At 39.9% G+C, this 27,501-nt stretch overlaps 1 protein-coding gene across 3 annotated transcripts in view; it reads left to right on the top strand.

The window, feature by feature from the left end:
* Nbas (NBAS subunit of NRZ tethering complex) overlaps positions 1–27,501 on the top strand; it is a 470,946-nt gene that overhangs the window by 374,420 nt on the left and 69,025 nt on the right. For all 3 annotated transcript variants that reach the window (XM_045148869.1, XM_004665676.3, XM_045148870.1), the window contains 4 exons: positions 9,681–9,899; positions 11,462–11,664; positions 13,448–13,537; positions 26,892–27,087. In XM_045148869.1, the coding sequence (XP_045004804.1) occupies positions 9,681–9,899; positions 11,462–11,664; positions 13,448–13,537; positions 26,892–27,087 (708 nt within the window). The remainder of the gene's footprint in view (positions 1–9,680; positions 9,900–11,461; positions 11,665–13,447; positions 13,538–26,891; positions 27,088–27,501) is intronic.

The following is a 27,501-nucleotide window of genomic DNA, read 5'->3' on the forward strand; positions in this document are numbered from 1 at the left end:
TGGGGACAGTGGACACACTTGTCTTGTTCCTGATTTTCATGGAAAAGCTTCTAGTTTTTCCCCCATTTAGTAATATGTTGGCTGTAGGCTTGTCATATATAGCCTTTATTATATTGAGATATGTTCCTTCTATTCCCAGTCTCTGTAGGACTTTTATCATGAAGGGATGTTGGATTTTGTCAAATGCTTTCTCTGCATCTAAGGAGATGATCATGTGATTTTTGTCCTACAACCCATTTATGTAATGTATTACATTTATAGATTTGCGTATGTTGAGCCATCCCTGCATCTCTGGGATAAAGCCTACTTGGTCAGGGTGAATGATCTTTTTGATATACTCTTGTATTCTGTTTGCCAATATTTTGTTGAGAATTTTTGCATCTATGTTCATGAGGGAGATTGGTCTGTAATTTTCTTTTTTTGTTCTATCTTTGCCTGGTTTTGGTATCAGGGTGATGCTGGCCTCATAGAAGGAGTTTGGTAGCATTCCTTCTTTTTCTATTTCCTGGAAAAGCTTAAGAAGCAATGATGTTAGCTCTTCCTTAAAGGTCTGGTAAAATTGCGCAGTGAATCTAATTGGGCCTGGGCTTTTTTTAGTTGGGAGATTATTGATAACTGTTTGGATCTCCATGTTTGTTATAAGTCTACTTAAGTGATTAATCTCATTTTGATTTAATTAGGTAGGTCATATAAATCAAGGAAATCATCCATTTCTTTCAGATTTTCATACTTTGTGGAGTATATGCTTTTATAGTATGTCCCTATGATGTTTTGAATTTCTCTGGAATCTGTTGTGATGTTACCTTGTTCATCTCTTATTTTATTAATTTTGTCTCTTCTCTCTTTCTTTTGGTCAGATTTGCTAAGGGTTTATCAATCTTATTTATCCTTTCAAAGAACCAACTCTTTGTTTCATTAATTGTTTGGATTGGTTTTTTTTTTTTGTTGTTTGTTTGTTTCTATTTCATTAATTTCTGCCCTAATCTTTATTATTTCATCCCATCTACTGATTTTTGATTTGCCTTGTTCTTCTTTTTCCAAGGCTTTAAGGCGAAGCATTAGGTCGTTTACTTGCGACCTTTCTAATTTCTTAATATAGGCACTTAAGGCTATAAATTTACCTCTTAGAACTGCCTTCATTGTGTCCCAGAGATTTTGGTATGTTGTGTTCTCATTATCGTTTGGCTCTATAAATTTTTTGATTTCCTTCTTGATTTCTTCATTGACCCATTCATCATTTAGTAGTGTATTGTTTAGTTTCCATGATTTTGTGTACGCTCTATAGCCTTTCTTGCTACTGATTTGTAGTTTAATTCCATTGTGGTCAGATAGAATGCAAGGAATTAGTTCAATTTTCCTGAATTTGTTAAGATTTGCTTTGTGTCCTAATATATGGTCTATTTTAGAGAATGTTCCATGTGCTGCTGAAAAGAATGTATATTCTGCAGCCTTTGGATGTAATGTCCTGTATATATCTGTTAGGTCCATTCCTTCTATGACCTCATTTAGTCCAGATGCCTCTCTGTTTATTTTTTCCCAGGATGACCTGTCAATTGATAAGAGTGGGGTGTTAAAGTCACCCACCACCACTGTGTTTGGTGTTATCTGTGACCTTAGTTCTAATAGTGTTTGTTTGACAAGTTTGGGAGCCCCCATGTTAGGTGCATATATGTTTAGGATTATAGTGTCCTCCTGTTGGAGTGTGCCCTTAATCAATATAAAGTGACCTTCCTTATCTTTCTTGACTAACGTTGGACTAAAGTCTACCTTGTCCGATATTAGGATAGCAACCACTGCTTGTTTTCTAGGCCCATTTGCTTGAAACACCGTCTTCCAAACTTTCACCCTAAGATAATGTCTATCCTTTGTAGAACGGTGAGTTTCTTGGAGACAACAAATTGTAGGATCCTGATTTTTTTTTATTTTTGTTTATTTTTATTTATTTGAGAGTGACAGACACAGAGAGAAAGACAGATAGAGGGAGAGAGTGGGTGCGCCAGGGCTTCCAGCCTCTGCCAACGAACTCCAGACGTGTGTGCCCCCTTGTGCATCTGGCTAACGTGGGACCTGGGGAACCGAGCCTCGAACCGGGGTCCTTAGGCTTCACAGGCAAGTGCTTAACTGCTAAGCCATCTCTCCAGCCCAGTATCCTGATTTTTAACCCAGTCTGCAAACCTATGTCTTTTTGTTGGGGCATTGAGGCTGTTGATATTAAGAGATACTATTGAAAGGTATGTATTTATGTTGCTCATTTTTTTTTTGTGTGTGTGTTCTTCTGGTTCTACCTGTGCTCTCTTCTGTTAATTAGTATTTGAGTATTGCTTGTTTTTTCTAGGTTCCTTATATGTGTGCTTTTCCTTTTCTTCATCATGGAGGATTCTATCAAGAATTTTCTGTAGAGCTGGTTTTGTCTTCAAATACTCTTTTAACCTGCTTTTGTCATGGAATGTCCGTATTTCTCCGTCTGTTTGAATGGATAACTTTGCAGGATAAAGTAACCTTGGTGGACAGTTGTTATCTTTCAGAACTTGGAATATATCACTCCAAGCCCTTCTGGCTTTAAAATCTGCTGTAATCCTGATGGGCTTGCTTTTTGTAGGTAACTTGATTTTCTCTCTAACTGCTTTCAATATTTTTTCTTTGGTGTGTGTGTTTGGAAGTTTGATTATAATATGGCGAGTAGAGGTTCTTTCCAGGTTTTGTCTGGCTGGGGTTCTAAAGGCTTCCTGTATCTGCATTGGCACCTCTTTCCCAATTTTCGGGGAAATTTTCTTCTATGATTTTGTTGAAGACGCCTACTATGCCTTTGGAGTGGAATTCTTCTCCTTCTACTATGCCCTGAATTCTTATATTGGATCTTTTCATAGTGTCCCGAATATCTTGAAATTCCCACTCATACTTTTCTATAAGTTTGTCTTTCTCTTTGTTGGCCTGTATTAGATCTGCCACCTGGTCTTCTAGCTTAGATATTCTGTCCTCTCCCTCATCCATCCTACTGGTGAGATATTCTACAGAGTTTTTTATTTCATTAACTGTGTTCTTCATTGTTAGTAATTCTGACTGTTTTTTCTTTATTATTTCTATTTCCTTATTTATGTCTTGTATTGCCTTCTTTATTTCATTAAATTGGTGTCCTGCATCTTCTTTGATTCCTTTGATTTCCTCTTTGAGTTCCTCTTTGATTTCTTCTTTGTTTCTTTTGATTTTTTTCTTTGACCTCTTTGAACATATTTATAATCATTCTTTTAAACTCTTAGGCATTTCCTGTAACTCGTTCTCACTGGAGGACATTTCTGATGCATTAATACTTTTAGGTGGATTTATTACGTCTTGCTTTTTAGTGTTTCTTGTGCTATAATGTATATATTTTTGCATCTTGGATTAAGTTAATGCTTGGATTTTCTAGCTAGCTGGGTATGCTTAGCTGTATCAATTGATTTGATGTTATATATTTTCAGGGTAGTAGCTTAAGGTGTTAGGTGTGGCTCTTAAGACTCTCAGAGTATCTACAAAGGTGTTCCTAGCGGTTGAGTTTCCCTGCTATGGGAGTATTCAAGCAGGCTGAGTTGAATAAAATACAGGTAGATTCTAAAATTTAACTAAACAGTATACACATTCAATCAAAAACAGCCCCAAGTATGTATGCAAGTGTAGTTATTATAATGACCAGATCTTCTATCAACAAAGAGGTTAAGATTTCTGGTCTGTTAAGGGATCCAAGTCAGCTTGCGACCAAGTGAGACCCTTCCCTGGTGCAATTCCAGTTACCTTGGATGATTTTGGTCCCAGTCAAGTTGCTGCCTGGGTCATTGGGCTGCTGTTCTGATTTCTGGAGCTGGGCACTGGCTTTTCCTGTGGGGCAAACCAAGCCTGGCAAATTGGCCCTGCAGATAAGCACCTCTGCTGCTGGAACTGCTGCTGCTAAAGCTGCCAGTGCTGGGTCCGTAGCTGCTGCTGCTGAAGCCGCTGCTGCTGGGCCCACCACTGCTGCTGCCTGTGCTGCTGCTATAGCTGCCACTGCTAGAGCCACCACTGCTGCTGAAGCTGCTGCTGCTGTGTCCACTGCTGCTGCTGCCACTGAAGCTGCTGCTGCGGGATCTGCCACTGCTGCTGCTCCTGGGTCTGCTGCTGCTGGGTCTGCCGCTGCTGCCTTGACTGGAGCTGCTACTGCTGGGGCCGCTGTTACCGTTGCCTGAGCCACTGATGTTGCTGCCAAACTCTGCTCCTGCCTTGGTCCCGCTGTTGGCTCAAGTTGGCGTGACTGGGTCCCGGGACTGCTGCTCTGTTCGCTGGAGCTGGGCTCAGGCGGTGGGGGAGGGGAGGGAGCCACAGCTGCTCTGGTTCTCTCGCTGTTCCACGTGTTCTTCTACCTCGTGGTCTGTTCCTCCGCTGCTCACTGCCGCTCTCCCTTCATGTTTCCTGAGTTGCAGAGAGCGCAGGTGTGAGGGGAAGCTCCCGCACCTGGCTTTTCCTGTGGCTGGAGCCGAGTCTGGCCGCTTGCTGTTGTGCTGCTGCTGCTGCGGTTGGCGGAGCTGCAGGAGCTGCTTTTGCCGGCCTGTGCAGGCTCTGTATGCTCTGGATCTCTTCTACTTCTCCACTGCCGCTTCAATTTCATGTACACCTCACTTTTTAGTAAAAGTGTGTATTTTGCTGAGTTTTTTTGGTCTTTTCCCCCCCTAGGCTGCTTTGGCGTGGTACCTACGCCGCCATCTTAACCGGAAGTCTGCACCACCAGACATTTTAAAGACCAGAAGTTTTTCAGTCTACTCTTTCATATAATTTTATCATGATGCAGTGTGTTTTTATGCTTCAGTGTCTCTTTTTCTGTATCAGAAGTCATGACATGAATAGAAATTAACACTTAAAATTTCTGTGATCATAAGCCTCTACGATTGTTTTAAAAATTATCCTATATTGAGTTATTGTTTCAATTACTACAGTATATGTTTGGTTAAAATAACATAGATGTTTTAAATTTGGGGGGGCTGGTTTTTAAGGTAGGGTCTCATTCTAGCCCAGACTGACCTGTAATTCACTATGTAATCTCATGTTGGCCTCAAACTCATGGTAGTCCTCCTACCTTTGCCTCTCGAGTGCTGGGACTAAAGGCATGTAGCACCATGCCCAGCTAGATGTGTTAAGTTTTTGATAAATAAGTTGAATAAAAATAAAATTGTATTCCAAACATGCATCTTAATGAGGTGGATAAATATTTAAGTATTGGTTTTAATCAGCTTATATGCCATGGCATGATTATTACTGATTGCTAGACTGAGATCAAGTTCATTATCAATTATATTATATTTTTATAGATATGAATACTTAAACATTTTGTTGCTATAAACAAGTGGGTGCAGAAAGAGGTTTTTCATTGCAGGGCCACTCAGTTCTTTGAATATCCTCCATGGCACAGACTACAAAGATGCACCATTATTAAAAATTATTCTAGTGACTTGCCATGATCTTTCATAAATTTTACCATAAGCAAAGAATTGGAACTTTGTAACATGGAAAAGTTAATTTATCTGTCAGTAGAACCCTATTATATACCAGTATTTGAATTGTCTCTCTGTTGGGTGTTCCAGATATGTAATCTCCTTAGATCAGATGCACATGCACGTTAGTCTGAAGTCCGCTGGCCTAATGCTTAATTGCCTTAGCGCTCCCTTGTATCCCTTCTGTTCCCTAAACACTCACACGCACAAGCTTGCATGCACAGTCTGCAAGATGAAGTATGACTGGGGAGGAACAGTGGTTAGCTTTGAGGATCAAGCTCAGGTATTTTGACCTTTTCATCAACCATCTCCCTTTCTCCCCAACTGCATGGTCAGTTGCTGCTATGTTTCCACCCCCAACTCCAGGAGACTCCTTGAAGTCCAGAAGCACTGCTTGTGATGAGAGGTCTTATATCCCTGTAATGCTGTAGAGCACAATGAAAGACTAAGGGTTGTGGCTATAGACCATTCTCTTTTATTCCTGCCAGTTTTCCTCAGGCTGCTTTTTCTATTGAAATCCACCTTTCCTTTTCCCTCCCATGGGCTCTTGTTCCCCCAGAATGTGCTAGTCATCTGTCACCTCCTACATACAGACTTTTGTTTTCTAAGGCAGAATTTGTCTCCATTACTATCCACATACTTCACTTACATCTCTGTCACGTTGTATAAATATCATTCTCGTCTTGGCTTTTCTGTCGGTGTGTGTGTTCTCCAAAGGTCGAGACTTTCCTTGACCTTTTATCCTCTTTGCTGAGACGAGGCCTGGTACATGTCAGTGAAGCAGTGCTGCGCATGTAGAGGAGAAGGTGGGAGACGGAAGGTGGGGTAAATTCATGAATGGGAATGAGAAGGAAAAGACTGTCTATCCTTGACTAGTCAAGGCAATTGTTTTCAATCTTCCAAATTAACTGTGAACTTAAGAATATATGAATAAAACGCAGTTTTTTCTTGGCTTTCCTCTTTTAGATAGTTTTTTCTGTTTTTTCCCCAAAGATGGGTCTCACTTTAGTCTCAGCTGACCTGGAATTCACTCTGTAGTCCCAGACTGGTCTCAAAATCACAGCGATCCTCCTACCTCTGCCTCCTGAATGTTGGAATCAAAGGCATGTGCCACCATAACAGGCTCATATAGTTGTTGTTCACAGCATGAACAGTAGGTAAGTTTTGATTTTTCTACTCTGCAGGTAGCAACAAGGTTTTCTTAAGTCATCTCCATTTCCTAAATGTTAACGTTAGGTTCAATTAATACTCTGACCATTAAAAGAAAAAGGTTGGTGGGATTTATCATCCTTAGTGTCCACAGATGACACGAGTTGTCTCAGTGAATTCTGAATCAGGCCATTGTCTGAAAACTGGTACTGGTTGTGTCAGACTCCTGCTTCACCTGCTTTCCTGTCTTCCAAGGCAGAAAGATGATAAGAACAGTGTCATCGGGCTGGCCCTGGTCATGTCATCCCTACCTCTTTCCTCTCCTTCCTTCTTCCTCTTCCTGTCTCATCCTCCTTCCTCCTTCTTCTTCACTCTTCCTCCCACCTTCCTCCTCTTCTCCCTCCTTCCTTCTCCATCTTCATTCTTCTTTCTTCCTTCTTTTTCTTCATTTCTCCTCTTTCTTCTTCAGAGTCTTCCTTTCCTGCTCATTCTTGCAGATCCTACTTAGAAATGCTTCTTTTTTTTAAATTTTTATTTATTTGAGAGATAGAGAGAAAGAGGCAGAGAGAGAGAGAATGGGCACTCCAGGTCCTCTAGCCTCTGCAAACAAACTCCAGATGCATGAGCCTCCTTGTGCATCTGGCTTACATGGGTCCTGGGGAATTGAACCAAGGTCCTTAGGCTTTGCAGGCAAATGCCTTAACTGCTAAGCCATCTCTCCAGCCCTAAACTTATACTTCTTAGTCACACTCTGGAGTCTTTCAACAGTGATGCTGTTTTCACAGAGCAAAGTGATGAGAAACATGTATTACGTCAAATGCCTCATCAAATAAAAGCTTTTCTGTCTTTTGTTATAAATCATTCTGCTTCTTAAAGGTCCTGACTATCTCAGAAAAATTGACTTAGGGTTATTTACATTAACTATCATTTCATTTAGATACTTTGTGATTGTTATTTTGAAGGAACTGTTAGAGAAGGAAAGAGAAAACACCACTTGTGATGTTGCTGTGGTGCTAAGCTCAGACAATTCAGGCTGTTCACCACAGTCAATTTCCTGTTGTGAGCAACAGCACACATTATATGGGAGCAAATGAGGGCCAAAATGGGTAATGCTGAGGAAGCAGAACCTCTGTGCATTTAAAAAGGCAGGTCATGTATGTGGATGTCAGCACAGAGGACTTGCTTGTAGACTGAAATTGGGGCTGAACAACCAGATGAATCTTGCTTCATCCCAAGGGTTTGCTATTTCAATGACTAGGAATTGGCTTTGCCAAGAAGGGAGAAGGGAGCGTTTCACTGAAGCAAAAATAAAGACACCTGGGAATGATGAAATGTCAGACTGGAGTCTTAGGTATAGGTTACTATTAGATCATGTGGCTAGAAGGCTAGCTTGGAGCAAAGTTAGGAAAATCCTTGAGTTCCATGGTAAGGAATTTGAGGAGCTTATTTAAACAAAATGGGGGGAGGAGGATTCAGTAGAAGAATTTTGTGGCAAATTCAGTAGGAAAACTGAGAAAATTTAACAATGACTAATTTTACAAAATAATAAGGAAAATTAAGTTTTTGTCATAGGACTTTTATGTCTTTTTAAAAATATTTTTGTTCATTTTTACTTATTTAAGAGTGACAGAGAGAGAGAGAGGCAGATAGAGAGAGAATGGACACACCAGGGCTTCCAGCCACTGCAAATGAACTCCAGACACGTGCACCCCTTGTGCATCTGGCTACTGTGGGTCCTGGGGAATCGAGCCTCAAACTGGGGTCCTGAGGCTTCATAGGCAAGAGCTTAACCACTAAGACATCTCTCCAGTCCAGGACTTTTATGTCTTTTAAAAATCAACATAAAGTCCCTTTGGGATATAGTAAGACTGTTTCGAGTGGTCAACAGGAGGCTAAAGTCCAGACTCCAAAGGAGCACAAATTGGCAAGACTTTGCGGAGCACCTAGCATCTCTCAGTTTCTTGGTTCCTCCATCACAAAGGGTGACATTTAGACTTTCACTTATATTCTTGCCAGCGGGAAAACTAAAGGTGCTTAATATTATGAGAAAAATATAGTCTATGCCTGTGTGATGCAGAACCTAACTGATAAAGATGTCTAAATGAAAGAAGACAGCATTATTCAAGTAACACAGGAAGTAGAGAAAAAAATTACTCATAATTTCAATACCTTAATAATCATTATTTTTTGTATTACATGTGTAAAAATGGTTGAATGTATATATTTTGTATGGTTTATATACACATTTATGGGTACATAGAAACAAACTATAAAACACATCTATTTTATATATAGATATACTTTACATTTTAATGTAATTGTGATATAAACCATTTTATCTTCTGATTTCAAAATTTAACACATTTTCCAAAATTGCTGTACTAACTTTGGATTCTAATTTTAATGACTGTATAATATGCTAACCAATAATTTATGACAGGCTAGTTTATTCATCTTGTCAATTAGATTGCTTTTGAAGTGTTCTGTTTATATGTTCTTTTTTCTAGTCAAAATCTTCATTCCTATACTTCTTTCTCCCTCTTTTTCTGTATTTTCATTTTTTTTTTTTGTTTTTGTTGTTATTTGCAATAGGGTCTCACTAATAAAACCAGGCTGGAATACTACTAATCTCTTAGCTTCTATCTCCTAAAATATGGGATTACTGGCATGTGCCCCAGCCCAAAATAGCCTATGTTTCTATTGGATGTTTTCTTATAAGAAATGACCAGAAAGCTATAGTTGTAAAATGACTCCTCATTTTTGCATTGTAACCAGAAGTCAGTATGAATACTAGTTTCATAATTTTCTCTATTTCCTGGTTGGATTATTTTTTTTAATTTGTCTTACTAACTTAATAATATAAATAGTACTTCACTGTTTTTGTTTTCCTCACAAGAGAATAGCCAGTAAAATTATTAATCATTAGTTAAACTAAATTATAATTTTAGTTTCATTCTCTTTCTCACTTATGCCTTATTGTATTTCCATATCCAATGCAGGCTTGTTTGCCAATCTTTTGTTTAAAACCTTTTTCAGCTATCAGTGGAAGCACGTGAAGAGATGACTAGAAAGGCCATTAAGAGCGTCAGTCACTTCATGGAGAAACTGAGGAAAAGAAATTCTGAAGAAGGCATGCAAGAAGCTTCTGACTTGAAGGTTACCTATGCAGATGCTCTGCATCACCTGGAGAAATCTCTTGCTCACCTTGAGACCCTCAGCCATAGCTTCATTGTTTCTCTAAAGAACAGCAAGCAGGTAATGAAGTAGATGCCTTTGAATTAGGGTTCACTCAGGCAGCATGGAATATTCTTTCATTTCTCCTTCAAAGCTATTTAGTAATTGTGTTAGTCAACTTTCCATTCCTGTGACCAGATTCCTGAGGTCATCATTTTACAAAGGGAAAATACTTATTGCTGCCTTATAGTTGTCATGTTTTGCCATCACTTGGTCCCATTGTTTTGGGCCTTTAAAGACAAATGGCAGCTTTGGGCTTATGGTGTCATGTGACGGCGTTGGGCCTATGGTGGCACATGATGGCCTAAACAAAGATGTTCACTTCTTGGCCAGGGGCTGGAATCCCTTAAAGGTCACCCCCCACCCCAGTGATCTGAAGACAATCTCTCACTATGTCCTACCTCTTAGAGGTTCCATCACTGTCTAACACATATCACCTGGGACCAAACTCCTAAGATCTCACCTATAATGATAGTTTGATGGGGTTTAAGACTCACAATAGTCTTGAATAGCTATGCATTATCAATTCACTTTTTACTCTTTCAAAAGGAATTTCAGCTACTTAGCACATATTGTACCTAGGAAGAGGGACCCTTGGCTCCCTCGACTTGTAGGTGAAGATGTTAATAATTAATTGCTTTTCCTAATGCATAGGATTTTTTTTAACAAAATATTTCAAACTCTGAGAAGAAAAAAAAACAAAGTAAAATTTCATTTGCCCAACTCCCAGTATCAGCAGTTACCAAACATGGCCTGTCTTCTTTTGTTCATACCCTTTTTCTATCCTCTGTCTCTGTGTTGTTATAAAGCAAATTCTAGTCCTCCTTTCATTTTTCCCATAAAAACTTAAATATATTTCTAAAAACTTACATCGAAATACAATCACTACAACATGCCACAACAAAAATAAGTGCTAACAATTCTTTAATGTCAATAAAATCCGGTTAATGTTCTGATTTCATTTGGTAGTTTTGAAAAACAAAACATAATATTCTAGACCTAAAAAGTGACATCATTCAGTAGTCACATGGCATGCTGAAGACAGTAGCTTGTGTCCTGTTTACTACTTGCTGAAACATCAGTTCTTAGTAGGCTTCTAGATTTTGATCCTCGCTCCTTTAATTGTTAGCAGTCTTGACTTTCGGCATGTTACTAAATAGATCTTTGATTTGCACTTGCCTTTTTGATGACATGGGGCTGATCCAAACTACTTGCATATTATTATTTAAATATTAAATTAAATGCCATGTGTGCAACACCTAGATTTATACAGATGATGTTCAATATAACTATTATGCTTTAAAATTCAGTAATGTTCACAGTGCCCTGAATTAAGACTCATTTGCCCTCATCCTCATTTTACAGAGGCTGTAGTTTCAGATCACAAAGCCTAATATCCTATTAAATGGTACAGCAATAAATTTAGATGGACCCTAAGGCCTTGTAACTGATTCATGACTCTTGGATTGGAGCTGGAGGTTGTAACGTCTTTGGTTTAAGGAGCTTCTGAATATGTTTCATTGTAATGCAGACACATTTAATTTCCAGTTAACATATTGCTATTGATTAACGTGTCTTTCCAGGAAACACTGCAGAAATATAGTTACCTCTATGATCTGTCCCGATCAGAAAAAGGGAAACTTCATGATCAAGCAGTGGCCATGTGTTTAGATGGTCAACCTCTGAGAATGATTCAGCAGCTGCTAGAGGTGGCTGTCGGTCCTCTGGACATCTCACCCAAGGATGTAGTATACTGTGCAATCATGAAAATTATTTCTGCCCTAAGGTGAGTTATAAAGTAAGCCTTGGGGAAAACTTGTGGTGGCATTTTGCCAATAATAGTGTTCACTATCTCACAGTCATAGTCCTTATAATCATTATGGAGCTCAGCTCCCATCAAGTATGCACAGATACTTTTTATTTTAAATAATTTACAAAGTGAGAGCCTATTGTTAGAGTTCTAAAAGTCTTAAGTCTTAAAATATCTGGAAAATGGAGGTCTGTGCAAGTGTTTCCTCATTGGTATTGTGTTCAATGTGTGTAGAAACGCATTCTGGTTGGACACCTTCACCTCTACAGGATTTTTGAGCAATAAGAGGCCAGATAGCAGTGGCTAAAAGCTGGACTTCACTTTGGCTTTAATATGGCTGCTCACATCCTACCTTTTCTAATTCCTATTCTTGGAGGCATTGGAAAAATAGTTCCCAAAGGCTCTTTTGGTATATGTAAGACAGGGCAATCGTACACAGGGGTTAGGATCTGCTGAAGGCTTAGGGCAGTCTACCTGCAGTGAGTAGTGTAAACTTGGCCATTTGTGCTTACACCAGTGTGCAGGTGCTCTAGAGAGCTGTATCCAACGGGGTGGGAAGGGGAAGTAAAGCTCAGGGAATAGGGAGGCATCAAGTGCTGTCAGTAAATAATGCAATTAGGTAGGAAATCTGCTTGTACTTAATTTATTTTCCTTTAAAGCATTCTTTGTAATTCTCTATTGCTCTTGAGGAACTTTTGATTAAATGCATGTCAGTTTTCTGCAGCTGAACTGAAACCAAATGAGCCTTTATCAGTTTAATTACCCTAGCCTCACACAGCTTTCACCTCAATGCTCTGAGGTACCTAATAATTTTGTATATAGAGACACAGAAAATATGATAGCACTTTATTTTAGAAATAACAAATACTAAATTAATAAAGCTTTGTTCACTATTAGCCGTTATGATTTTTTTGGCTCTTGGTTGTATGAGCCACTCATTTTCAAATGATGATAGACATTTATTTGCCATATTTTGTACCACTTATTCTAGTTAACTTTTTATTCTTCAAACAAATTAGATGAAGCTCACAAAAATAAACAATTTGAAAAATTAGTGATTTGGTGAGTTTTGTTTACTTCTTATAAATTGTCTATTTTCATTAACAATTAAAATATATTATGTTTTACAAAAGGAGTTAAATTCTTCTGAAAACATCTGTAAAACTACTTTTGTCTCTTTTGCATTTTCAGAATTTGCTAGTTTTTCACACAGCAAGTGAATTTTATAAAAAAAAAAAAAAGTATTGCCTGTAGGGTTCAGAAGATTTTTATGTATTCCATGTTTAAAATGTTTGAACGTTCAGTTATTTTTTTTAATGACACAGATACAATGTTTTATTCTTGATAGAAACACTTGCATATATAGGACCATGAGCTCCTTAAGGGAAGCAAATTTTTCATATTCTTAGCGCTTTCATGTTGGGACATGCATAACATAAATTGCTATGAGTTGGCAATGTACTGTGCCACAATTCAGCTGGGCTCAACTGCATGCGTAAATACAAAGTATGTGTATTTATTTATTTATTTAAGAGAGAGAAAGAGGCAGATAGACACAGAGAGAGAATGGGCACTCCATGGCCTCCAAGCTGCTATAAACGAACTCCAGACACATGAGCCAGTTTGTACATCTTGCTTATGTGAGTACTGGGAAATTGAACCTGGGTCCTTAGGTTTCACAGACAAGCGCTTTAACCACTAAACCATCTCTCCAGTCCCAAAGTGTAGTCACATTGTTACTGTCTCTTTCTTTTCACAGTGGTAGCAGTGCAGACCTCACTGGGCCAAAGGACCCCCTGCAGGTCCTGGAAGGTGTGGTTGCTGCAGTCCATGCTAGTGTGGACAAGGGGTAAGTCTAGGCGCTCTGCGTCTCCACCCACTGACTTTCCTTAATCTCAGAATTGCTTTTAGTATTCATATTCACAAAGTATCTATACAAAGTAACATTTGCAGGCGTTTGGAAAGGACTTGTTAGGATCTTTCTACATGGCTAAGGGGGCCCAGCTCTGTGCTGCCCCATCAGCTCCAGCCAGACCTGCTGACATGGGAAAACACCATCTCTTGCCTCCTCCACTGGAAGGCCAGGGAAGGAAACTGCTTTGAGCTTCTTGGAAGAAAATATAAGTAAAGTTTGTTTTAATTGAGGACTCAAAGTATGTAGGCTGGAAGTTAGAAAAGTGGCTGTCATCTTCTATCACCAGTTTTAGAATGTTTCACTCTGAAGCAATGATATTGATAAAAACAATGGAAACTGCCAGCTGACAAGTTTGCTGCTCCTGGCATTTACAGCAGTCTTTCACTGGCCTGGCATCTGTGTCAACCCAGCCTGACCTCTCTTTAGCCTGTTCTAAATTAAAAATTTGATATAATATTAATAATGAAGAGCTGTTTTAGGAAGTTCCCCATAGTATTTCATATTCCACTTAATAATAAGTTATTTCTTTTTCTTTATTACTTTCCATTTACTATTCCAGTTTACATGTAATTTACATAATTTCAATGGAAAATATAGGCAATTATGGATTCTACTTTAGTTACATGCTGTTATAACACTTCCTGCTTATCTTTGTAGATTCAATCTTATGATGGTTATTATGGCAACATGGGCTAGTGGTTACTTTCAGAAGAGGAGATAAAAGCTCACTGACTTACCAGTGTTACAGACTTGGGATGTGAAACCAGGATTCTATCCTGCTCTAAATCCTCATTTAGTATGTACGTGCTGACACAGTATATTTTCTTGTGCTGCTTTTGCTCCAGGTTTGAGAGAAAGAATATGAGATAAGCTATATCAGTGAATATGAAGAAACATTGCAAGCAGGACCCTGTATTTCCTCTGCCTTTTACTCATACAGTTTTCTAAACCCCCTCACCTGTGGGTCTTCAGATAAGGAAATAGCTCCAACAGGGGATGATTTAGATCCCTTCATCTAGAAACACATGTAATTATTCTGTATGTTGGCTGTGTTCCATGCTGTGATAAGTCATAAGGAGGTACATGTGGATAAGAAATAACATCTAACCCCAGTAACTCATGGTTTTATAGGGGAGACAAGGTTTTCATAGCTGTGGTAATTGTATAGACTGAGAAGTGCTACTGCAGGGTGCAGGGAAGGGTTTCTTTGGTTTCACCCTCTCAGAGCAGGACATGCAGTGGGTTAGTAGAGAACTGGTCTCTGAAATTAATCTTTTGGGAGGAGGTGGGCACTGGTATTTCAGGCTGGGCCACTACAGGTGGAACAGGTAAAGACACTGCACAAGGTGCACTTTGCCTCCTCCTAGGGTTTACCCCAGCTATGGCTGTTTCAGCCTCAGCATGGGAGTCAGCTGCCTGGTCAGAGCCCCCCAGGGAGTGACACACACCTTCTCAGGTGAGGCTGACTCTGGGCTCTGGCCTCCCAAGATGAAAGAATCTAGGAGATACTGATAGGCACTTTGTAGTGAGCTCCTGAGTCTTCTCCTGAAGCCATCTCACAACTAGAAAGCAGTATTTTTCATCATGGATTTCCAGCCAGATATTCCAAAGAATCAGCCTGGGTCTTTGGAATATAGGGTGTTGTTTTTGAATAAGACTTTAGGGAGGGTAGAAGCAGAAAAAAGTCTTCCTTCTGTTCCAGAGACATAACAAAGCCCTCTTTAAAAAAAAAAAAAAAAAAATTGGCAGGGGTATGGTTCAGTGGATGAAGTGCTGTCCACAAACTTGAGTACCCACCTGTTAGTTCACCAGAGCCTGAGTAAAAAGCCAGAAGTTATGCTGAGTTTCTGTAGTCCAAGTACACTGATGGTAGAATGGGGGACAGAGATGGAAGAATTTCCCAGAAGCTTGTTGTGAGGGCAGAAGAAGACAGCAGCAGCAGAGTATGAGCCAGAGAGGGAAACCCTGGTGGAAAGGCCAGGGCCAGCACAGAAGTTGTCCTCTGACTTCCACATATGTGCAGTGGCACTCACCATCAGGGACACATGCACTAACATACATGCACAAAAAAACAGTGCGCAAGTTTTGTTTAACAAAGGAAGGAAGAAAGATAAAATCATAACTTTCTTCCCAGCAGTGAATTTTGAATTGGTTTGGGTCAACCTGATGCTATTTGCATAGATTTTCCTTCCTATGTGCTTGGCAGAGTCACAAGGAAACTACTCTGTGTTCCAGGTGGTTCTAAGAAGGGTCTTTGGAATGAGATGGGGATTCCAGCCCCTCCAAAACAGTGGTCTCAGGTGACTTATTTCTTGATCTGATTCTACTGCCTAACTTCTACTTAGAAGAGTACCAGGCCTGCTGTGTCTCTAACCCTTCCTCTTATTGACATGTTAGGTCTCCTTGAGTCCCATCACTAAGTCTGGCACTCAGTTACCTCAGTAGTGACTGTTTTCATGGTACATAGCCTCTGCTCATGCAAATTGTCAGCCACCACACAAGTACACACATATCTAAGTACACAACACATGTTCATAAGCTCTTGAGATGTGTGTACACCACCTTGCAGTATTCCTGGCAGGGAGATTACACAAACAAGTGTCTGACTGTGTGGCTGCTCTAGGCAAACAGTACATGCCATGGTAGCATGGACTCTTGATATCTCATGCTAGCACAGGTGTCACTGCTTGTAACTATATCTTCTTCTTTCTCAGGAGCCCTCCCTCTTATCTATGCTAATTTTAAAAACCATAAACCAAACACTCAGACAAACTGCCAGTGCCACCTTTAACCACCTGACCAAATGGCTATCTATACAAGTTTTTTATTTCTTATTAATATGACAACATAGTTGATAGATGCACTTAAGGGAATAAGTATTTATTTTGGCTCATGGTCTCATCATTTGAGGGCAGAGTCTGATCTTAGTGGGAAGGCCTGTTGGTGGGAATAGCTCCTGGCTGTGGCAATAAGGGCATGTGACTGCTTGCTCACATCTGAACAGATCAGGGAACAGAGACCATAAAGGAAACAGGACCAGTCTGCAAACCTCAGGACCCACTAATAGTAACCGCTTTCTCCTGTGAGGCTCCCCCTCCTAATGGTTCCAAACCTTCCCAAAATAGTACCTCCAGCTGGAGACACCTGAGCTTGTGGAGGATATTCATATTCAAACCAGAACTGTTCTTCCACAGTTTATCTACATTCCTGTCTGCAGTTACCAGGATTAAGTATTCCAGGGTTTTAAATCATGCCACAGGCTTTTGATAACATCTGCAAAGTAGGAAAAGGTAATCGATTATTCAAAGGCTTGTACATTTTAAGTTTACTCTGGGAGTGTGTATGCTTTCCCCCATTTCTTTCTTTTTCTTTTTCTTTTTTGGTTTTTTGAGGTAGGGTCTCACTCCAGCCCAGGCTGACCTGGAATTCACTATGCAGTCTCATGGTGGCCTTGAACTCACGGTGATCCTCCTACCTCTGCCTCCCGAGTGCTGGGATTAAATGCATGTGCCACCATGCCCGGCTCCATTTCTTTTTTTTAAAGTAGGGTCTCACTCTAACCCAGGATGACCTGGAACTCACTCTATACTCCCAGGCTGGCTTCGAACTCACAGCAGTCCTCCTACTTCTGCCTTCCAAATATTGGGATTAAAGGTGAGTGCCAACATCTGGCCCCCCATTTTTGTATGTCTGAAATATCATATTTTGAGAATATAGTCTTAAATTTCTTGCATTAAGAATTAGATTATTGAGTAGCTTAAGGAAGAATAAGCCTTTTAAAAAAATCAATAGTCTGGGCTAGAGAGATGGCTTAGAGGTTAAGGCTTTTGCCTCTGAAGCTAAAGGACCCAGGTCAATTCCCCAGGACCCACATAAGCCAGATGTACAAGGCCACATGCGTCTAGAGTTCGTATACAGGGCTAGAGGCCCTGGCATGCCCATTCTCTCTCTGTCTCTCCTCTCTCTATCTCTCTGTGCTTGCAAATAAATAAATAAATAAGTTTTTAAAAATCAATAGTAAAAATAATATTCTAAAGTAATGTATCTGTTAGACCTAGAGTTAATAAAATACTACTATCATTTAATTTTTTAAAAGCCCCCTGTAATGAATATCAATTACTCTGTCTGACCTTGGCAAGGTGTTGTTTAGTTCCTTGCTACTCAGAACAATCCTATCACACAGACATCAGTATCCATTTTATAGATTAAGACATGAGGCTTAAAGAGGTTATGTAACTTGTGCAAGGCCAGTCAGTAAGCATGTGCTGTGAATTCCTTCCTTCCTTCCTTCCTTCCTTCCTTCTTTTCTTTCTTTCTTTCTTTCTTTTTTTTTTTCTTTTTCTTTCTTTTTTTTTTTTGGTTTTTCGAGGTAAGGTCTCACTCTGGCTCAGGCTGACCTGGAATTCACTATGTAGTCTCAGGGTGGCCTTGAACTCTCAGCAATCCTCCTACCTCTGCCTCCCGAGTGCTAGGATTAAAGGCGTGCACCACCATGCCCGGCTTGAATTTCTTTTACATATCATCTTTCAACTAGTCAGTACTGGGGAGTAAGGTGGTACCCATACTTCCCTATGCGTAGGAATTTTGGGGGGCTATAGCAGGATTAGGTGGATCTAGATGGGCCATGAAGATTTTCCACATTTATCCATTTCCCAAGAGACACTTAATCCATGAACTAGAGTTGTTTTTTTATCTTTTTGCCTGGCTTCTCTCTGCCTTTGCCTTTTTTATTTTGCTACTCTCATCTTCACATATATTTAAAAGTTTTCTAAAAAGAATTCATGAAGCAAGTTGTTATTATTATTATTAAGGGGGTTCAAAGTAAGGTCTCTCTCTAACCCAGGCTGGCCTTGAACTCACAACGATCCTCCTACCTTGGCCTCACCAGTTGAGTTCTGAGATTAAAGGCATGTACCACCATGCCCAACAGAAGCAAGATATTATTGATGCTTGAAAGATATATTAGAATTTATGCCCATCATTTTAAGATAGCATGGAATTAACAAAAAATTCTTCTGTGCAATACTAACAAAGATTTTCTTTAAAACTAGTGAATATTTGAGGGTTTTGTTTGTGTAAATTGATACTTAACATCACTGTAGTGTTAAGGCAGAGTTAAATAATTCTGACTTCCTTGAGCCTTTTAGTTATTGCCTGGGGATTACACTTTGTTTTTAAAGCACAGAAAAGCCAAAGAAACACTGCTAGCACAAATTGAATGAGATTTCTTCTGCCCTGAGCAAAGCAAATCAGCCAGCATTCTCTTAAGCACCACTGAGCCCAGACTTCTGCCACGATTCTGAACCTCCTAAAGGCTCAGCCACAAAACAGCATGGAAGCGTCATGCCACTGCTACACTGCTTCTGGGGTCACTTCTGCCATGTCCATGCCACCCAGCAGCACCTTAGCAAGGTGTCTCCACCAAGTGAAGCAGGAAAGATATTCTGAACTGGAATACATTGAGATCAGACACAAAGATGCTCTTAGCCATTATCAAAAGTTTGGGGCTGGGCTGGAGAGATAGCTTAGCAGTTAAGGCACTTTCCTGTAAAGCCAAAGGACCCAGGTTTGATTCCCCAGGACCCACGTAAGCCAAATATACAAGGTGGTGCATGCGTCCATAGTTTATTTGCAATGGGTGGAGCCCCTAACATGCCAATTTTCTCTCATTCTCTCTCAAATAAATAAATAAATATTTTTTAAAATACTTTTTTTAAAAAAGGTAGTGACTAGGATTGCATGCCAAAAACTGCATACAGAATCATTGCCTTTGTAGGGATGTTTCTTTTACTAGAACTCAATTACAGTTTTTATGTTGCTGCTATTCTTTTGAGGTGGTGTGTAACTCAGCTCTGGCAACTCACTCTGTAGCCCAGGCTGGCCTCAAACTCACAGTACTCCTTCCTATGTCAGCCTATGTGAAGCCTGACTTTGTAGGTGTAAGTCTTCTCACCTTGCTTGATTCTGATTTTGTAAAATTACACCTTTTATAATACTGCAATGTCACTAGCACAGTATGTATTCCTTCGTGTGAAGATGTCCTATTCTTTGCCAGTTGCTACTCGTGGTTTTTTTTTCTTTTTCTTTCTTTTTTTTTTTTTTTTTTTTGGTTTTTTCAAGGTAGGGTCTCACTCTGGTCCAGGCTGACCTGGAATTAACTCTGTAGTCTCAGGGTGGCCTTGAACTCATGGTGATCCTCCTACCTCTGCCTCCCGATTGCTGGGATTAAAGGCGTGAGCCACCATGCCTGGCACGTTTTTTGAAGGTAAGTAATGGCATCCTCCTAGGAAAGAAATGTCCACTCCACTCAGCTCCCTGTATAGTGAGGGAAGTGTGCATGTGTGCTCCATCCATTTTTGAGGCAGAGGAATGTAAAGTATGTGTGTTTAAGTCTCTGTTAGCTCACTTACCTGAGCTTCCTCTTTTCCCCTTTTCCCTCCTTTGCATCATAGAGATTGAGCTTGAGAATTTCCTTCTTCCTCAGAGGCCAGACAAGAAGTGGGCATGGTGAAATGGCTTGGGCCTCAGCAGAGGCAGTTAGTGGTGGAACACAGGGAAGCTAGAAAGCTAAGAGGAGGCTGTTACCTTCTTGGCCCAGCCCATTGTCGTGAAAGTGTTGTTATTATCAGATACTTAAAAATTTGGAAAATACCAAATGGTCTTGTGTAGCCTTTAATTCCCCTGTTTTCAAAAAAGAATGTTTTTTTTTATTATTGTATTGATTCATAAAATGCTTTTGACCCTTATTATCTCTTGTAATCTACTTCAAATATTTATTTAAGTTTAGATTTAAGTATGTTTACATGTATATGCCACATAGAATCTGAAAATTCAGTTTTTAAATTTTTTTCACATGTGTAGTATATGTGTCCATAGTGTGTATGCAGATGCAAGTGCTTCATGCATGCATATGCAGAAGCTGAGGGGGAACTACTGTTTATTGCATACCTTTTCAAGGCATGGTCTCACTCTGAACCTAGAGCTGCTATTTTCAGTCAGGCTGGCTGACTTGTGAGCACCAGTGATTCTCCTGCGTCCACTTCACACAGGACTTGGGTTACAGGCATGAATGGCATGCCCAGCAGTTTGTGTGAGTACTGGGGAATGGAACTCAGGACAGATCAGGCCTTCTCAGGCCCTCATGCTTGCACTGCAAACACTCTTAACCACTAGACCATTTCTCCAGACATCCGACAATTCTTTTACTAAGGATTTACCTTCTGAAAATCTGTCTTCTTGTTTTGATTCAAGAATTGCCTTTGTTTAGTTGACATTCCCTCCAGTTCTCATACGTGGATGAGCTGGGTATGTGAGTACTCCTCCCCACCCAGAGCAGCACATCCTCAAAGTCACCACTTAGCATACTGTGTTGTCACCAGTGCTACTGCTGCTCCTTCCCGTTATTAGAGACACTCGAATGTCCCAGCTGACTACTCTTTTGGTTCAAGTCTGATCATGTAAGTGTGTGTATTTCCTATGTTATGCTAATGAATTTATTTCTTTAATTTTTATTTTATTTATTTACTGATTTTGAGAGAGAAAAAGGCAGATAGAGAGAATGGCCATGTCAGGGCCTCTAGCTCTTGTAAATGAACTCCAGACGCATGTGCCACCTTGTGCATCTGGCTTATGTGGGTACTAGGGAGTCAAACCTGGGTCCTTAGACTTAGCAGGTAAGCACTTTTACCACTAAGCAATCTCTCTAGCCCCAGGGTTTCTTTCTTTTTTTTTTTTTTTTTTTTTTTTTGGTTGTTGTTGTTTTTTAGAGGTAGGGTCTCACTCTGGTCCAGGCTAACCTAGAATTCACTATGTAGTTTCAGGGTGGCCTCAAACTCTCAGCGATCCTCCTACCTCTGCCTCCTGAGTGCTGGGAGTAAAGGCATGTACCACCACGCCCAGCCCCAGGGTTTCTTTTATATATTTTTTGACAACTTTCATAATTATAGACAATAACCATGGTAATTTCCCCCCCCCCAACTTTCCCCTTTGGAACTTTATTCTCTATCACGTACCCTCCCCATCTCAATCAGTCTCTCTCTTATTTTGATGTCATCATCTTTTCCTCCTGTTATGATGGTCCCGTGTAGTTAGTGTCAGGCACCGTGAGGTCATGGATAGGCAGGCCATTTTGTGTCTGGAAGAGTGCGTTGTAAGGAATCCTACACTCTTTTGGCTCTTACATTCTTCCTGCTACAGCTTCTGCAATGGACCCTGGACCTTGGAATGTATGATAGAGATGTTCCAGTACTGAGCACTCCTCTGTCACCTCATCTCAGTGCTATGGTGTCTTCTAAGTCATCCCGAGGTCACTACCATTTGAAAAGAGAACCTTCTCTAACCAAACATGAGAGTTGCATTAATCTATGGATATGAACATTAAGAGAAGTACTTACCAGGCAGTTTGGTGAGCATAGTATATACATTTAGCCATATACCAGCAGACATTACACCCCTAGGGCTCATGGCTTCCCCTTTCATAGGTTTTCAGTATTAGGCATGCATTCCCTCTCATAGTGCAGGCCCCCAGTCCAATTAGAGAGCAGTTGGTTCCCCCCCCCCTCCAATAGATATATCACTGTTGCATCTGTTGGCTCATTTGGCCTGGCTGGCCAAATTTAAGACTTGGAGTGTCCACTGTTGTTTATCTCCACTGGTGATTTTTCTCTCTCCCATAGGACTTGCATGTAGTACAGCTTTTTCCAGCTTTCTGTCAGCTGGTCTACACAGAGGAGGTTTTCAGCTCAGCTCCAGCAGGATTTCTCAGTGACCTTTCAGCATAAGCATGTGGAGTCTTTAGCAACAGGGTCTTGCCATCTATTCCTCATGGGAAACCAAGGGCCTTGGCAATAGCCTGTAATGTTTTAGGGGCATTAGAGACCTCCTCTGGCCAACAACTCACTGGAAGGTATCCCATCCCTGGCTCTGAAAATTTTCTAGAAACAATCTGTGGCTTCTGGGTGTGCCATTGTCCAAAAAAGTAGGTTTCTATGTGATTTATTCATAATACCTGCTTCCATCCTATTTTAGGAAAAAAGTAGAGGCAGTTGCCTTTGCATGAATAGTAAAACTATGGTTTCTCTTTTTGTATATATAATAACTTTTACTAATAATTTGATTCAATAATTATGTGAATACCTTTGTTATAAAAGATTGGGCTCCTACAACAAAGTAAATATATTTTGCTCATTAAATCCTCTTCCTTTCATCAAAGACTACTGCAATGGACTTGCTTTCCTTTCTTCACATTCTGTACATTTACATTATAAAAGACATTCTTGTTGTTTTGCGCCCACCTGTTTATGTTGAAAAAATTCAGACCCAAAATCTGAAAAAAAGATTGCAAGGATTTTAAAAGGAGCTTAAGCTCCAGAGGCAGAGTTAGGAGGGTCTCTGGGAGTTCAAAGCTACCCTGAAACTACATAGTGAATTTCAGATCAGCCTGGGCTAGAGTGACACCCGACCTCAGAAAAGGGGAGTGCCTATATATTCATTTTTCCTTAGTTTTGTCAAGTGTGTGTGTGTGTGTGTGTGTGTGTGTGTGTGTTTATACTTGCCGAACTACAAAAAGTACTATGAAATTTACCAGCTCAAATTGAAATCAAAATGTAAGATATTTTGTAGCTGAAGTCTTCAGGAGATAGTGTCTGGCGTGTCCGTGACATTGCTGTCTGAAGAGGGCCTTTCACTGCATGTTTCTGAGCTTGTGTGTTCAGATGGACAAACTTATCCAGAACACGGCACTTCTGCACACAGTGCTTTTGTTTTAGGAAGGAGTTTTCATAACTTGATTGTCTGTTTGAAATATCAACTGAAAATTAGAACATGTCTTTATAAAATGTCAGATGTTATTAACTACATAATAAGCTCTAGGAGTAAGAGGAGTCTAACTCAGTTTATTAACTTAGGAAATGGTATAGTAATCTGTCTCATCAGTAACTGGATAATTTTAGTCCACTGCAAGAGTTATGGAATATGTCCCCAGCTTGTTTCAATAGCATTATATAGTTATTGACATGGTAGTCAGATAGTCCAAGGCAATAAGATAGGTTCTACTACTTAGTAATATTGACCAGTTAAAGTTCTTCGTATTCATTTCCTCAAATACAATAGACATGGCAGCTGAATACACAGAAAAGGTAGTCGTAGGGACGTGATATCACAGCATGAAGTAAGCCTTTGGGAGTTATCATTCTTACTGTTCACCATGATCAGGGGTTATTATTTTAGCTTTCACTTGGTCTTCATGACTTCAGCTCACTCACATTGTAGGTTATCCTACTCATCTTGGGATTTGACTGAGAGGGTAAAATAGTCAGCTTCGTGTATCTGAAACTGCCTTGGACTCCTTTTCAGTGATGTCCTTAAAAACCTTCCTTCCTGTGCTTAGGGAGCTGTAGGCTTACACTGGAAGGGCCTGAATCTCTCCAGCCTATATGTTTTTTCTAAATCTCTGACCTGCTTTGAAATCCATCATTCTTCCTATTCCATGGTCCTGTAAAGGCCTTTGTAATAAGAGTTGCTGTTTAGTAGAGATACCAGTTCTGAGCTAGAATAGTACATGCTGTATGTACACTTTGTACACTTACTATCTTATATTTCTGTTTAGTTCCAAAGAACTCCATGAGGGAGGCACTCTTGTCTATCTGTGTTGGCAAACAAGGAAACTGAAGCTCCGAATTCTTTAGTGGCTCAGTCAGAGGCACACTGTTGGAAAGCAGTAAATGTGAGCCTGGAGCTGAGAGAGTTTGCTTTGAGAGGGCTCAGCCATGTCGCCTTCTCAGCTGTGCTCAGTGTGAGTTACCATAGGCCAGAAATCCTGCCCTGCCATCCCTTCTTCCTTCACATCCTGCTCTTCCAGGTGTCCATCTCTCTCTGAACATTGTGTGTCCTTTGAAGTATTCAGCATTTTTCCTATTCTCTTCCTCTAGATGGTTTTTCTACTTTTCCATTTCTGTACATCCTGCTTGTTCTTGACAATTCTGTCCAATGCCACACCTGTTCTTCTAAAACAATGGTTCACATTTATATCACATTAATGTAGACAGTAGGCACTTTAGAGATCTTTCTTTTTCATTGCATTATTAGTTTTTTAAATTTTTTTGTTTTTATTTTTTATTTATTTATTTGAGAGTAACAGAGACAGAAAGAGAGAGAGGGAGGGAGGGAGGCAGAGAGTGAGAGAGAGAATGGGCGCGCCAGGGCTTCCAGCCACTGCAAACAAACTACAGATGCGTGTGCCCCCATGTACATCTGGCTAACGTGGGTCCTGGGGAATCAAGCCTCGAACTGGGGTCCTTAGGCTTCACAGGCAAGTGCTTAACCACTAAGCCATCTCTCCAGCCTAGCATTATTAGTTTTTTGAGGGCAGAGAGCATGTAACTTTTAACTCTCTGTCACCAAGCACAAGCTGTAGTGCTTTGATGAGAATTATTTTTAGAAAGAGGATTCTGTTAAGGATGAAGCTCTAGTGAATACTTCTCTGTGCCTCTACTCTTCAAGACAACTTTTCCGTACATTGTCTCATTTGCATATAGACCCCACATACTTTCCTGGGAATTTTATCTACTCAGCTATTAAGTAAGAATGATGACATTTGACATTCATGTTTTTTTCTGAAGTGTTATGAATTGATGGGTTCATGAATCAATTAGGTCTAAAAATAATTGTTCTGTTATATACCATTATAGAAAGCAGGTATATGGAAAATACCTGCAAATCTGTATTTTTTTGCATACCATTTTTCCCATTTTTGTTAAGTGTTAAGGATAGTTACTGGTAAGACTAATCAATGAATTCATATATTTAGAAGTGTATAATCTTAACTCTCCACATTTATAATTTCCTTTATTTTATTTATTTATTTATTTATTTTTATTATTATTATTATTTTTTTTTTTTTGGTTTTTCAAGATAGGGAATCACTCTGGTCCAGGGTGGCCTTAAATTCACAGCGATCCTCCTACCTCTGCCTCCCAAGTGCTGGGATTAAAGGCATGTGCCACCATGCCCAGCTGCCTTTATTCTTAAATAATACATTTTATTTCAGGTGTAATTTAACCATAAGATATAATTTGACAAATATGTTATGGGACAGATAATAAGTGATAAGTGGCATATTTCAGTGGCATGGAACTTTATTTTCAGGAGTATTTTTTAAAGTGTCTTATAATATTGTTAGAACAGGAATTTGATTTAAGGTAGTTTAATCAGGGACTCATTCTAAATGATTTATAGCTAAGAGCCATAAAAGGAGGTGGTTATAACAACACTTGTACAATTCAGTGTTTCACCTGGATCCCCAAGGCCTCATTAGAGGGGGGTCTGCTATAGAGATAGGGTCTTAACAGTCATTATTAATAGTGATTCATTGACATCATCACCAAATAAGTTGTTTACTAAATGGCCCATTTGGGATTACAGCAGAGGAGATCCTAATGCTTGACAGAAAGTTGTGCAAATTATCCCCTTCTCTGAATTTGTTTAGACTTCACAGTCCTATGGTAAGCAGGCATTTGTATTTTATTTTTACAGTTTTATTAGATGTGATACTATAACCACATACTGACTTTCTTTTCAGTGAGGAGAGTTGAAAGAAAAGGTATGGGACTGTGGGATCAAACTTTTCATATTGCAGATATCTATGGCCAGTTTGTATCACCTCCCTAAGCCTGTTTCTTATCTAACAAATATAATTTATGACCTCCACTTTGCATAGTTATTGCCACCTAGTAATAGAGATATAAATTTACCAGAGAGGTACTGGCACGATAAGTATGATTAGTAAAGATAAACTTTACTACTTACTAAGTTGTTTATTATTTTTAAATTTTATTTATTTATTTATTTGAGAGAGAAAGAGGCACACAGAGAGGATAAGTGCACCAGGGCCTTCAACTACTGCAAATGAACTCCAGAAGCCTGTACCACCTTGTGCATCTGGCGTACATGGGTCCTGGGGAATCTAACCTGGGTCCTTTGGCTTTGCAGGCAAGTGCCTTACCTGCTAAGCCATCCCTCCAGCCCCATATTAAGTTTTGTACTAGAAGAAACTAGCTAAGAATGAATTGGTTAATGGTTATTTTTATCTGTTTTATATAACTCATTTTAATAGGATACCATTTAAAAAAACAATTTACATAGTTGTAAAATTATCAAAAATTATCTCTCTCTCAAAAAGAAAAAAAAATAGTTATCTAACAAGTATCTCGATTATTAATGAAATTTGAGTACTAGGAGGTTAAAAAAATGATTTGAGAGTTTTTCTTTATGCCTTGATTTTGTCCTGCAGAGAGGAGCTGGTGACTGCTGAGGACCTGCTGGAGTGGCTGCGGCCTTTCTGCGCTGATGACACGTGCCCCGTGAGGGCCCGCATCCATGCACTGCAGATCTTGGGGCGGTCCTTCCACCTGAGTGAGGACGACAGCAAGCTCCTGGTATTCTTCAGAACAGAAGCCATTCTCAGGACCGCATGGCCACAGAGACAGGTAAGCAGCATCTGATGTCAAATTTTTCCCAGTACGATGAGAGGCAGCTTTTGATCACTCTCAGCCCCCTTCAAGGGAATAATGAGTTTGGTAGTGCAAACTTGCCAGTATGCTTGGCACGCCAGCTGCGTAGTGACTGAGTACGTGCAGAAAGTTTCTTCTGAGTTTTTACATGGCTGAACATGACTGGACATACTGGGTCATTCTCACACCAAACACATGTTGATCATTTGTCTCTTCATAGGTGATAGGACTGTCACAATGCTGATTAACTATGGTGGCTCACCCTTTCCAGGAGAAATGTGGGGTGCAGTATAGCTATTCATACCTTTCGTGTCCTGCCCTTACTCATTTAAGATACCTACATGGACTTATGTAGCAGACACAATGTCTTAGTTTCTCCATACTTTCTTT

This window comes from Jaculus jaculus, chromosome 5, assembly GCF_020740685.1.
Source record: "Jaculus jaculus isolate mJacJac1 chromosome 5, mJacJac1.mat.Y.cur, whole genome shotgun sequence".
Lineage (NCBI taxonomy): Eukaryota > Metazoa > Chordata > Mammalia > Rodentia > Dipodidae > Jaculus > Jaculus jaculus.